We start from the raw sequence: 14508 nt of genomic DNA, 5'->3' as shown, positions 1-14508 counted from the left end.
GCTCTCGATTGTGCATCTGTAGAAGTTTGTGAGTGCTTTTGGTGACAAGCCGAATTTCTTCAGCCTCCTGAGGTTGAAGAGGCGCTGCTGCGCCTTCTTCACAACGCTGTCTGTGTGGGTGGACCAATTCAGTTTGTCCGTGATGTGTACACCGAGGAACTTAAAACTTTCCACCTTCTCCACTACTGTCCCGTCGATGTGGATAGGGGGGTGCTCCCTCTGCTGTTTCCTGAAGTCCACAATCATCTCCTTTGTTTTGTTGAGTGTGAGGTTATTTTCCTGACACCACACTCCGAGGGCCCTCACCTCCTCCCTGTAGGCCGTCTCGTCGTTGTTGGTAATCAAGCCTACCACTGTAGTGTCGTCCGCAAACTTGATGATTGAGTTGGAGGCGTGCATGGCCACGCAGTCGTGGGTGAACAGGGAGTACAGGAGAGGGCTCAGAACGTACCCTTGTGGGGCCCCAGTGTTGAGGATCAGCGGGGTGGAGATGTTGTTACCTACCCTCACCACCTGGGGGCAGCCCGTCAGGAAGTCCAGGACCCAGTTGCACAGGGCGGGGTCGAGACCCAGGGTCTCGAGCTTGGTGACGAGTTTGGAGGGTACTATGGTGTTAAATGCTGAGCTGTAGTCGATGAACAGCATTCTCACATAGGTATTCCTCTTGTCCAGATGGGTTAGGGCAGTGTGCAGTGTGGTTGCGATTGCGTCGTTTGTGGACCTATTGGGTCGGTAAGCAAATTGGAGTGGGTCTAGGGTGTCACGTAGGGTGGAGGTGATATGGTCCTTGACTAGTCTCTCAAAGCACTTCATGATGATGGAAGTGAGTGCTACGGGGCGGTAGTCGTTTAGCTCAGTTACCTTAGCTTTCTTGGGAACAGGAACAATGGTGGCCCTCTTGAAGCATGTGGGAACAGCAGACTGGGATAAGGATTGATTGAATATGTCCTTAAACACACCAGCCAGCTGGTCTGCGCATGCTCTGAGGACGCGGCTGGGAATGCCGTCTGGGCCTGCAGCCTTGCGAGGGTTAACACGTTTAAATGTTTTACTCACCTCGGCTGCGGTGAAGGAGAGCCCGCAGGTTTTGGTAGCGGGCCGTGTCAGTGGCACTGTATTGTCCTCAAAGCGAGCAAAAAAGTTATTTAGTCTGTCTGGGAGCAAGACATCCTGGTCCGCGACGGTGCTGGTTTTCTTTTTGTAATCCGTGATTGACTGTAGACCCTGCCACATACCTCTTGTGTCTGAGCTGTTGAATTGCGACTACTTTGTCTCTATACTGGGACTTAGCTTGTTTGATTGCCTTGCGGAGGGAATAGCTACACTGTTTGTATTCGGTCATGTTTCCGGTCACCTTGCCCTGGTTAAAAGCAGTGGTTCGCGCTTTCAGTTTCACGTGAATGCTGCCATCAATCCACGGTTTCTGGTTTGGGAATGTTTTAATCGTTGCTGTGGGTACGACATCGTCAATGCACTTTCTAATGAACTCGCTCACCGAATCAGCGTATTCGTCAATGTTGTTGGACGCAATGCGGAACATATCCCAATCCACGTGATCGAAGCAGTCTTGAAGCGTGGAATCAGATTGGTCGGACCAGCGTTGAACAGACCTGAGCGCGGGAGCTTGCTGTTTTAGTTTCTGTTTGTAGGCTGGAAGCAACAAAATGGAGTCGTGGTCAGCTTTTCCGAAAGGAGGGCGGGGGAGGGCCTTATATGCGTCGCGGAAGTTAGTATAACAATGATCCAAGGTTTTACCAGCCCTGGTAGCACAATCGATATGCTGATAGAATTTAGGGAGTTTTGTTTTCAGATTAGCCTTGTTAAAATCCCCAGCTACGATGAATGCAGCCTCAGGGTGTGTGGTTTCCAGTTTACAAAGAGTCAGATAAAGTTCGTTCAGGGTCATCGATGTGTCTGCTTGGGGGGGAATATATACGGCTGTGATTATAATCGAAGAGAATTCCCTTGGTAGATAATGCGGTCAACATTTGATTGTGAGGAATTGTAAATCTGGTGAACAGAATGACTTGAGTTCCTGTATGTTGTTATGATCACACCACGTCTCGTTGATCATAAGGCATACACCCCCGCCCCTCTTCTTACCAGAAAGATGTTTGTTTCTGTCGGCGCGATGCGTGAAGAAACCAGCTGGCTGCACCGACTCCGTTAGCGTCTCTCGAGTGAGCCATGTTTCCGTGAAGCAAAGAACGTTACAATCCCTGATGTCTCTCTAATTACAGAGAGCAACGTGAAATACATAAATACTCATCATAAAACATTTATGAAAAATACATGGTGTACAGCAAATGAAAGATAAACATCTTGTGAATCCAGCCAATATTTCCGATTTAAAAAAAAAAAAGTGTTTTACAGCGAAAACACAATATATATTTATATTAGCTCACCACAATAGCCAAACACACAACGCCATTTATTCACCGTAAAGATAGCTTTCACAAAACCGACAAATAGAGAGAAAATTAATCACTAACCTTTGGACAACTTCATCAGATGACAGTCTTTTAACATCATGTTATACAATACATTTATGTTTTGTTCGAAAATGTGCATATTTAGAGCTGCAAATCGTGGTTATACATTGTGAATACGTAGCAACAATTCACCAAAATCTCCGGAGATATTTTGGACAGTCACCTAATCTAATCAAAGAACTCCTCATAAACTTTACTAAAAAATACATGTTGTACAGCAAATGAAAGATACACTGGTTCTTAATGCAACCGCTGTGTTAGATTTTTAACAGCGCTCACATATTCTCCGCCTTGTTGGAGCCAACATTTACCACAAAAATACGAAATAACATCATAAATATTCTCTTACCTTTCTTGATCTTCCATCAGAATGTAGTGCAAGGAGTCCTATTTCCAGAATAAATCGTTGTTTGGTTTTAGAATGTCCATTTCTTCCGTCGAATTAGCAACTTTGGCTAGCATTGTGGAGCGCACGTGTCCATCATCTCTTGGCGCAAAGAACAAAAAATTCCAAAAGTCCCAATAAACGTTGAATAAACTGGTCAAACTCGGTTGAAAAATCCTACTTTATGATTTTCTCATATGTATCAAATAAAATCAGAGCCGGAGCAATTCGCCGTGTATACCGAACGCTTTTCAGAAGACAATGTGGAGTTCCCTCGCGCGCCGTCAAACTGACAAAAGCTCTTATTCGGCCTCACATCAAGCTAGACACCCCATTCAACCTTTTACTGCCTGTTGACATCTAGTGGAAGGCGTATGAAGTGCATACAGATCCATAAATAAAAGCCAGTTGAATAGGCAGGCCCTGACAGAGCCTCGTTTTCAGATTTTTCACTTCCTATATGGAAGTTTGCTGCCAAATGAGTTCTGTTTTACTCACAGATATAATGAAAAGCTTAACCAAGTTTATTCTGCCCAGAGGATCAATACAGCTGCATTAGACAAAAACATTTTCACACAAGCACTGATATTTAACGGTTCCTCATAGGCTGAGTCTCCTCAAACATCGTTCTTTACTGCTAGGCAGGACACTAGTGATACGGGCCATCAACTTTTATTTCTCCCTTAAGGTAACCTGACCTCAACCCCCCTCCAACACTAATCCATGGCTCTCTCCCCTTATCAATGCCTGCCACGTAATCACTTCCCTGCACTCAATACATTCCAAGCTTAATTGCACACACTATATACCTTCCTCCTATAACCATTCACTTCTGGTGTAGACCCTCTAAACCTCAGCACTCCCTCCGTGACATGAATAAGTATATTTCATATTCTCAGAACCCAACATCTTGAGCAAGCAAACATTTTTCTAGCTCCAGGTAGCCTGTTTTGTAAAATGTCGACTTTGACTGTAAATCTATATAAAAGTGTCTTCTATAATAGAGTATTGTTTATATAAGCCGTGTTCATCCCAGAACTTCCTAACCACTCTGTTGTTGGTGTTGTGCAGCTTCGTCTAAAGCTAAACCTAAACCTGTTATTGACGACGACGATGATGATGATGACGACGAGCCTGAGCCCGAAACTAAGACTAAGAAAGTGGTTAAGCCTGGAGCTGCTAAAAAGGTATGCATTTATTCATTTATTAAGTGTTTATTTGTCTGGCACCGTGTACAATTAAAACATACATTTGATGCATTGTTCCAGATATACAGTGCCTTCAGAAAGTATTCATACCCCTTGACTTATTCCACGTTTTGTGGTAGGCCGTCTACATGCAATACCCCATAATGACAATGTGAAACCATGTTTTTAGAAATGTTAGCAAATGTATTGAAAGTGAAAGAAAGATCTCTAATTTACTTAAGTATTCACACGCCTGAGTCAATACTTTGTAGAAGCACCTTTGGCACCGATTACAGCTGTGAGTCTTTCTGGTTAAGTTTAAAAACTTTCCACACTTGGATTGTACAACATTTGTCCATTTTTTTTATTTATTATTCAAGCTCTGTCAAATTGGTTGTTGATCATTGCTAGACAACCATTTTCAGGTCTTGCCGTAGATTGAAGTCAAAACTGTAACTCAGCCACTCGGGAACATTCACTGTCATCTTGGTAAGCAACTCCAGTGTAGATTTGGCCTTGTGTTTTAGGTTATTGTCCTGATGAATGGTGAATTCATCTCCCAGTGTCTAGTGGAAAGCAGAATGAAACAAGTTTTCCTCTAGGATTTTTCCTGTGCTTAGCTCCATTTCGTTTCTTTATTTATCCTGAAAAACTCCCCAGTCCTTAAGGATTACAAGCATACCCATAACATGATGCAGCCACCACTCTGCTTGAAAATATGTAGAGTATTGGATTTGCCACAAACATGACAAAAAGTTAATTGCTTTGCACTTGGTATTGTGGAGTAACTAGAATGCTGTTGATCCATCCTCAGTTTTCTCCTATCACAGCCATTACAAATATCTGTAACTGTTTCAATGTCACCATTGGCCTCATGGTGAAATCCCTGAGCGGTTTCCTTCCTCTCCGGCAACTGAGTTAGGAAGGACGCCTGTATCTTTGTAGTGACTGGACATATTGATACACCATCCAAAGTGTAATTTAATAACTTCACCATGCTCAAAGGCATATTCAATGTCTGCTTTTTTATTTTTACCCATCTAACAATAGGTGCCATTATTTGCTAGGCAAAGGAAAACCTCCCAGGTCTTTGTGGTTGAATCTGTGTTTGAAATTCACTGCGCGACTGAGGGACCTTACATATAATTGTGAGTGGGGTACAGAGATGAGGCAGTCATTCAAAAACACTATTATTGCACACAGTGAGTCCATGCAACTTATGTGACTTGTTAAGCACATGTTTACTCCTGAACTTATTTAGGTTCGCCATAACAAAGGGGTTGAATAATTATTGACTCAAGACATTTCAGCTTTTCTTTTTTAATTAATTTGTAGAAGTTTTGAAAAACATAATTCCCCTTTGACATGGGGTATTGTGTGTAGGCCAGTGACAAACAATCTCAATTTTTAAATTCAAGCTGTAACACAACAAGATGTGGAAAAAGTCAAGGGGTGTAAATGCTTTTTGAAGGCTCTGTGGCTAGACCGATAATGTTTGTCTCCAGTCCTTGGGAATCTTACTTGCCACTGTACCGAATTAGATTTTTCATGACAATCTCATTCAGCACTTGGCACACCATGCTACTACTATGTGCCAGCTTTTCTCTCTGAACTGGATATTTCATTCTGCATTTAATAGAACATCCCCCAGGAATCTGTTGTGAGCTTGGATAAAGATAGGGTCAGTAGTCCTAAAAGACTTACAAAGGGGAAGCCTAGCAGCCAGCAGGTACATGGTTGGAGTCGAGCACCACTGTGTTACTAATATGTGACTCAGGTATTACTAACTGGGTGGACTGAGCCTTGCACCGGGTGTTGAGACACTGCACGTGTGTCTGTCTCTAAAACTATGTTGGTCAAAAAAAAATTGCATGTTTTGTGGGTACACCCACACACACTCTGTGAGGCTGAACACAATATCTAAACGATGTATGTTTTTGCTTTTATATTTAGTATTATCTTGTAGTAATATTTAGTCTAGCTTCTCATACCCCTTGACTTATTCTCATTTACAGGCTGAAATCCGAGTTCTCTACATTATAAACATATGTTTATAATGTAGTCTTTTAAACCTATGTCTTTGTCTGACCATGCTATAAATGAGTTTTACAACTTTTGTATATAGCTTTTATATCTTATGTTTCTGAACTGTCTTTTAAACCTCCCCGTTTCTCTACCACATATTCTGAGCACAATATATATCTCTAGCTTTTATATACAGGAAATTGCCAAAATGATGGCAACACTTGAGTAAATGAAAGCAAGTGCTTTCATAATAATTAAGCAATTAACATCCCATTATGCTTAAGGTCATGTACAAAAATGCTGGGCAGGCCATTATTTTGGTTACCGTGGCTATGCCCCCATCCACAGGGCACAAGTTGTCACTGAATCATTTGATGAGCATGAAAACGATGTAAACCATGGCCGTCTCAGTCACCAGATATCAACCCAAATGACCACTAATGGGAGATTCTGGAGCGGCGCCTGAAACCACCATCAACAAAACACCAAATGATGGAATGGATTGTGGAAAAATTGAGCCGCATCCCTCCAATAGAGTTTCAGACACTTGTAGAGTCTGTACCAAGGTGCATTAAAGCTGTTCTGGCTCGTGGTGGCCCAACGCCCTATTGAGACACTTTATGTTGGTGTTTCCTTTATTTTGGCAGTTACCTGTAGCTTTATCTTGTAATGATGTTGTTTCTGTGCTTTTTATCTTGTTCTGATAATGTCTCTGTGCTGTCTTGTAAACCTTCCCATTTCTCTCCTCTGTCCCGTCGTCAGGGTGTGCTTGGGAAGAAGGCCCCGGTCACTAAGGCCACTGCCAAGGATGAGGAGGACAGGTCTGGTGTTATCTTTATCCTGGTACCCAACGGCAAGGAACAGAGGATAAAGGAGGAAAAAGGGCTGAAGGCACGTAATATAGAATATAATAATATATGCCATTTAGCAGACGCCTTTAACCAAAGCGACTTAATCATGCATGCATTTCATTTATGGGTGGTCCCGGGAATCAAACCTATATCCTGGCGTGGCAAGCTCCATGCTCTACCAACTGAACTACAGAGAAGTCACGTCACCTTTTTAGCTATTCAGTTTGTCACCTTGTAGCTTTTCACTTTGATAAAAGGAGTGGGTGAGGTGTCTCTTTGTTGTCAGGGGAGGTAGTGCAGTGTTGAAGGAAACTCGGGGTTGATCAAAAAGACAGTATTGAAATGAGTCATGTCATGTGTTTCATCTGCTCCCTGACAGTTTTTTTTTTTTTGTGGCATTTTGGATGCCCAAGATAATACTGTTTGCTGAGGAAGAAATATTGTTTTCTATCCTTTGTTTAACCTGGCGAGTCAGTTAAACTGAGTCAATTTGCGGAAAATCTAATTGGCATAGTACATTTTTAAAAACTTTGTTTCAGCAACGATTATTATTTTTGGTTCTAAAAGTAAAAAATGTAATGTCTAAATGATCCTTGGTATGACCATCTTAAAACCTATACCCCCCCGGTAAATGTGAGTAAATAACGCTGATATACGTCTTGAATAATCATCTCACTTGTGATGCAGGTGTTGAAATGGAATTTCCAGACCCCGCGAGATGAGTATGTGGACCAGTTGAAGACTCAGATGTCCACCTGCTTCGCCAGATGGCTCCAGGACGAACTCTTCCACGCTTCTGACTTCCAACGCCAGGTCAAGGCTATTGGGGTCATGGGAGAGGTAAGAACCCCGCAGGAGACAGCAAAACACATTTTTTTATTAGATAGAGCCCTTGGTGAGTCTTTCTTTCTTATTCATACAGGTTTGTGTTATTGAGATTATCTTTTTTGCAACAGAACTATATTCTTAAGAGTGAAAAGGATTCAAATATCGAATCTTATTTTTAGTTTATTTCTGACGGGAGTTACAGGAAAAAGTCTCCTGTTTCTCCAGTATTGCCTTTTTGCCTCCATCACCTTCACAAATCAGCCAAAGCCGTGTGGTAGATTCTGCCTATTATCTACAAGTTTATTTTAGACTAAAACCATTAGTGTTTCTTTGAAACGTAAGGGCGTTTGTTTACTTGACTGACTACAATGTTATGTTTCCACTCATTAGCGAATGGAGGATGAGCTTGAGGGCACACTCAGCTGCTTGGACCTGATCCTGAAGTGGTTCACACTGCGTTTCTTTGAGACCAACAGCACTGTGTTGATGAAGGTTCTGGAGTACCTGAAGCTGCTCTTCCCCACGCTGAGCAGAGACAACTACCACCTCAACGAATACGAGGCTTCCTCCTTCATTCCCTACCTCATCCTCAAAGTAAGTCACCTCCATCCCCTACCTCGTTCTCAAAGTACACTACATTACCAAAAGTATGTGGACATCTACTCATCGAACATGTTATTCCAAAATAATGGGCATTAATATGGAGTTGGTCCTCCTTTTGCTGCTATAACAACCTTCACTCTTCTTGGAAGGCTTTCCACTAGATGTTGGAAGGTTGCTGCGGGGACTTGCTTCTGTTCAGCCACGAGCATTAGTGAGGTCGGTCACCGATGTTGGGCGATTAGGCCTGGCTCGCAGTCAGCGTTCTAATTCATCCCAAAGGTGATTGATGGGGTTTAGGTCAGGGCTCTGTGCAGGCCAGTCAAGTTCTTCCATACCGATCTTGACAAACCATTTCTGTATGGACCTCGCTTTGTGCATGGGGGAATTGTCATGCTGAAACAGGAAAGGTCCTTTCCCAAACTGTTGCCACAAAGTTGGAAGTACAGAATCGTCTAGAATGTCCTTGTATGCTGTAGCATTAAGATTTCCCTTCACTGGACTAAGGAGCATTGGTCGACCCATGAAAAACAGCCCCAGACCATAATTCTTCCTCCACCAAACTTTACAGTTGACGCTATGCATTGGGGCAGGTAGCGTTCTCCTGGCATCCGCCAAACCCAGATTCGTCCATCGGACTGCCAGATGTTCCTTGGAGTGATGTATCACGCTTCACCGAGTTTCCACTGCTCCAAGCTTTACACCACTCCAGCCGACGTTTGGCATTACACATAGTGATCTTATGAACAGTTCTTGTGCTGACGTTGCTTCCAGAGGCAGTTTGGAACTCGGTAGTGAGTGTTGCAATCGAGGACTGACAGTTTTCATGCGCTTCAGCCATTGGCGGTCTCGTTCTGTGAGCTTGTGTGGCCTACCACTTCGCGGCTGAGCTATTGCTCTTAGACGTTTACACTTCAATAACAGCACTTACAGTTGACCAAGGCAGAAATATGACGAACTGACTTGTTGGAAAGGTGGCATCCTATGACGGTGCCACGTTGAAAGTCACTGAGTTCTTCAGTAAGGACATTCTACTGCCAATGTTTGTCTATGGAGACTGCATGGATGTGTGCTCGATTTTATACGCATGTCAGCAACGGGTGTGGCTGAAATAGCCGAATCCACAAATTTGAAGTGGTGTCCACATACAAAAAAGTGTATATATAGTGTAAGTCACCTCCATCCCCTACCTCATCCTCAAACTAAGTCACCTTATTCTTCATCTCCTACCTCATTCTCAAGTTCACCTCATCCTTCATCCCCTACCTCAACGTAAGTCACCTCTTCCACCACCCCGACCAGTGTTAAAATTATATCTTTCAAATACTTAAACTCTGCTTGATTGAGCTCCCTTGGCGCAGTAGGATCAGTGGGATAGTCCCACATTTTGAATACCACACATCTGGCACTCAGGGTAGACTTAAGCAAATATTCACAATATTACAAATACTTCAAATACTATTTGAACCTAGGTCTGGGACCACCACACAGTTTCTCCATGTCGTGTGTGGTCTCTGTTTATAGAAGCTATGGTTTGTGTGACTAACCATTTCTTTTTTTACATCCTTTTTTCCCCTGACAGGTTGGGGAATCAAAGGATGTGGTGCGTAAAGACGTGCGTGCCATCCTCACCATGCTGTGTAAGGTCTACCCTGCAAGCAAAGTCTTCCCTTTCCTCATGGACGGGACCAAGTCCAAGAACTCCAAACAAAGAGCTGGTAAGACCAAGTGGACCAAGGCTAGAATAAAGAACTAGACATCATTTATTGCATTGTCAAATCTTATGTTCATTGTAATAATAGTAATACTTATATAGTGTTTTTCAAGGACCCAAAGTTTCTTAAAGATATACTCCTCCTTAATGCAACCGCTGTGTCAGATTTCAAAAAAGCTTTACAGCGAAAGCACACCATGGAATAATCTGAGTAGAGCGCTCAGGCACCAAAACAAGCCATACAGATACCCGCCATGTTGTGGAGTCAACAAAAGTCAGAAATAGCATTATAAATATTCACTTACCTTTGATGATCTTCATCGGAATGCACTCCCAGGAATCCCAGTTCCACAATAAATGTTAGTTTTGTTCGATAAAGTCCATATTTATGTCCAATACCTCCTTTTTGTTTGTGCGTTTAGTCCAGTAATCCAAACGTGCAGGCACTAGGTCCAGACAAAGTCCAAAAAGTTATATTACAGTTCGTAGAAACATGTCAAACGATGTATATAATCATATAGTTAAAAGTGAAATTTACCCAAAATCCAGAAACTCACAAGTGATTCCATACATTGAAACTAGTTCAGTTGAGTTTGCCCTCTCTCTCTTTCTCTCTGGAGTGCAGAACTGAGAAGGCTGCAAAAACGGGTCATGTCACTTGTGACGTTGCTGGATGCAGGCTTCACTCTGCTCCGTTGTCAGTGAATGCATGATTCACAAATCTGCGAACTGTGACATTCATTGTTTTATTGAAAGCGTAAGGCTGAATCTTGACTTTTGAAATGTACACTGCCGTTCAAAAGTTTGGGGTCACTTAGAAATGTCCTTGTTTTCCATGAAGACATACATGAAATGAGTTGCAAAATGAATAGGAATATAGTCAAGACGTTGACAAGGTTATAAATAATGATTTCTAATTGAGATAATTGTCCTTCAAACTTTGCTTTCGTCAAAGAAACCTCCATTTGCAGCAATTATAACCTTGCATTCTAGTTGTCAATCTGAAGAGATTTCACCCCATGCTTCCTGAAGTACTTCCAACAAGTTGGATTGGCTTGATGGGCACTTCTTACGTACCATACGGTCAAGCTGCTCCCAGAACAGCTCAATAAGGTTGAGATCCGGTGACTGTGCTGGCCGTTCCATTATAGACAGAATACCAGCTGACTGCTTCTTCTTTAAAAAGTTCTTGCATAGTTTGGAGCTGTGCTTTGGGTCATTGTACTGTTGTAGGAGGAAATTGGCTCCGATTTAAGCGCCGTCCACAGGGCATGGTAGCGTAGCCTAGTGGTTAGAGCGTTGGACTAGTAACCGAAAGGTTGCGAGATCGAATCCCCGAGCTGACAAGGTACAAATCTGTCGTTCTGCCCCTGAACAAGGCAGTTAACCCACTGTTCCTAGGCTGTAAATCTATATTTCAGTTTAATTATTTAATACCTTTGCGTAACAAAATGTGGAAAAACTCAAGGAGTCTGAATCCTTTCCGAATGCACTGTATGAGCCTTATGTATTTATGACAAGGGGGGTTGAGAAGACAAGACATTGTGCCACCTTCAATATCCTTATTTGTATCTCCTCGTTGTGGCACGAACGAACCATTCTCTCCCTGTATTCCCCTAGAATGTCTTGAGGAGCTGGGCTGTCTGATAGAGAACTATGGAATGAACGTCTGTCAGCCAACACCGGCCAAATCCCTGAAAGAGATCGCTGTTCACATCGGAGACAGGGACAATTCAGTACGCAACGCTGCCCTCAACACAGTGTTGGCTGTGTACAATGTCTGTGGGGACCAAGTCTACAAACTCATTGGCAATGTAAGATACTCCTACTACTACAATATACTGCAATAGAGGTTATGTCACAAAGCAGGATCAATGAGTTAGCCAGCAAACTTAAATGTTCAGAAATTAATATTTTTTTAAATGTTTTATATGCTTGAAATGGCCATGGACTGTTTCAACCAACAACCCATAGTCAACTTTCACTTTTATTAATGAACCAGAAAATGTGAATGTTTCTTAAAGTTGTCTAACTTAGTATCCTGCTTTGGAGTATAACGCCTCTGGAGATGTCGTCTCCGGTGTCTAGCTCAAACATCCTGTCTGTCTTCTGCAGCTGTCTGAGAAGGAGATGAGTATGTTAGAGGAGAGGGTCAAGCGCTCCGCTAAGAAGACCCCTGCAGCAGCCCCAGCACCCGCCAGACAGGCTGCAGAGAGAGAGAGGCCCCAGAGAGAGCACTCCTCCAACCCCAACGCCACCTTCATGAGGAAGCCTGCTCAGCAACCTCAGGAGGATGTGCCCGACAAGCTCAAGTATGGGATGGGTCAAATCCCTGACCTGGTGCCTCCTCAACCACCTACCTACCAAAGCATGGCTCTCTATTCTAACGGATCTATGTTTTTTTTTTTTTTACTTTAGTCTGGTGATCTAGCAGTTACAAGTGCCACTGTACTTTACTCACATTCATGGCAAAAAAAACATTCTGTCCATGTCTTAAGACCTTACCCACAAACCGTCGTAAGGATAAGCCCTCTTTTATGCTCCTCCTCAATGTCCGTCTTTTACTCTTTTCACACTGACGAGATGAGCCGAACCGTGTCGAGCTCTACTGCGCTGGCCAGGTTACGCATCCGTCATACATGCTTGAACAACAATTTGAAAGAAGAAATATCTGAGCCGGCACAGTGAGATGATAAAAAAAAAATATCGTACTTTGTCGCCAGAAGGAAATTGGTTTTGCACGGTTTGGGTTGGCACGAGGGTGTGAAAAGAGTATTTGCGTGGTCTTTCCTTCTCCTATTCTGTTTGGTTTCATTGCATGGTGTGTGTGTGGTCTCTTAATCCTCAGCCTCTCTTCTCCTTTATAATTGCTCTTCTCTTATCGCTGCTCTGCTCTCCATGGACAGAATAATGTATCGCACTTATAGGATGTGAGTACCGCCGTGCCTCTCCCAGACAGTGTGCACTCTGCTCTCCAGAAGCACTCAGAATGGGGATGTAATGTAGATGAATCTAAACGTAACACTCACCAGTCTAAACTAAATAGTTCAGTTGGTGTGTCCCCCCCCCCCCCCCCCTCTTCCTCGTCGTCCTGTGTTAATGGCAACCTTCCATACTAGCAAACCACTTAGGGTGAAGCAATGTATTACACAGCCATTCCAAATAGTATGCTGGTGCGGGTATATTGGAACGGAGATGTGTGACCCGACCTGTCTGTCTGTGTTGGTTTCGATGACATTGTTCTGAATTATCCTCTTCTGTTCTCCCCCAGCCAAGCGCGGGCTCAGAACGCTCTACGGGAACACTCGCACCCGTCCATCCCCAAGGAGTTTCAGCTGGACCTGGACATGATTGAGAACGACCACACACGGGTCAGTGAGCTGCCCGACCTGGTCCAACACAAACTGGACGAACTGCTGGAGCCCATCACGATGCCAGAGCCCAAGTGAGTGTCTGTTTGAACGGACCCAAACTTTATGCCAACCCGTCCCAAGTCTTAGACCAACGCTGGCCTGAACTTCCATTTCAGTCTTTTTCACAGTAGTTCTGAAATAGCAGAGGGATGAACAGTAGAGGGATGAACTTTTAAAGTATGGATACATGGTTAAACTGTCTGAGCATTATACCAACACTGGCTGGGAGGGATGTGCATTGATCTACTGTAGAAGTTTTTTAGAATTTCTAAGATCCAAGAGACTAGTGACGGTTGTGGCATCCCAAGACAAATGACAATGAGTGGTTATGTAATTAGTTGTGTGTGTTTCCCCAGGATCCGCTCTGTCTCGCCCCACTTTGATGATCTTCACAACAGCACCGCTTCCACCATCAACTTTGTCATCTCCCAGGTGGCCAGTGGAGACATCAACACCAGCATCCAGGCTCTGGCACAGGTTGGTACATCACTGTAGTATAGGCTCAGGTACACCATGGTGCAATAGCAGGCTCTCCTGTACGGAGTCTTTTATTGAAAAAGAGGTCATCAAACCTCGATTTCCGTCTACCAATAGTTGAGTGAAGGATACTTGGGAGTCTGGAAATGGGAGACTAGGGAACATCAAACTTCGACCTATCTACCTGCAGTACTCTGCTCTAGTTAGAAACGAGAAGAGCGCAAGCAGTGGACAGTGTCTCTGTGCGTATTAACCTCTGTCTCTCCCCTTCCCCCAAGATTGATGAGGTGCTGAGGCAGGAGGACAAGGCGGAGGCCATGTCAGGTCATATCGACCAGTTCCTCATCGCCACCTTCATGCAGCTGCGCCTCATCTACAACACACACATGGCCGACGACCGCCTCGACAAGAAGGACATCTTCAAGCTCTACAGCTGTATCATCGGCAACATGCTCTCAGTGAGTAGTGACTACACATTCACACTACTAAGGGGTGATACTGGTCTGTTGTTTCAAAGAGTTGGCTCAGTCTCTCTA

General features: G+C 43.5%; 1 protein-coding gene across 1 annotated transcript in view; it reads left to right on the top strand.

The window, feature by feature from the left end:
- The window catches only part of LOC120054161 (cytoskeleton-associated protein 5-A-like), a 38580-nt gene that overhangs the window by 15951 nt on the left and 8121 nt on the right, over positions 1–14508 (top strand). The window contains exons 26-35 of the mRNA XM_039001596.1: positions 3949–4064; positions 6852–6980; positions 7628–7780; positions 8159–8362; positions 9951–10086; positions 11703–11896; positions 12198–12394; positions 13354–13527; positions 13852–13972; positions 14251–14430. Of these exons, the coding sequence (XP_038857524.1) occupies positions 3949–4064; positions 6852–6980; positions 7628–7780; positions 8159–8362; positions 9951–10086; positions 11703–11896; positions 12198–12394; positions 13354–13527; positions 13852–13972; positions 14251–14430 (1604 nt within the window). The remainder of the gene's footprint in view (positions 1–3948; positions 4065–6851; positions 6981–7627; positions 7781–8158; positions 8363–9950; positions 10087–11702; positions 11897–12197; positions 12395–13353; positions 13528–13851; positions 13973–14250; positions 14431–14508) is intronic.

Source organism: Salvelinus namaycush, chromosome 9 (genome assembly GCF_016432855.1).
Source record: "Salvelinus namaycush isolate Seneca chromosome 9, SaNama_1.0, whole genome shotgun sequence".
NCBI lineage: Eukaryota > Metazoa > Chordata > Actinopteri > Salmoniformes > Salmonidae > Salvelinus > Salvelinus namaycush.
This window is presented reverse-complemented; position numbering and strand designations above follow the sequence as displayed.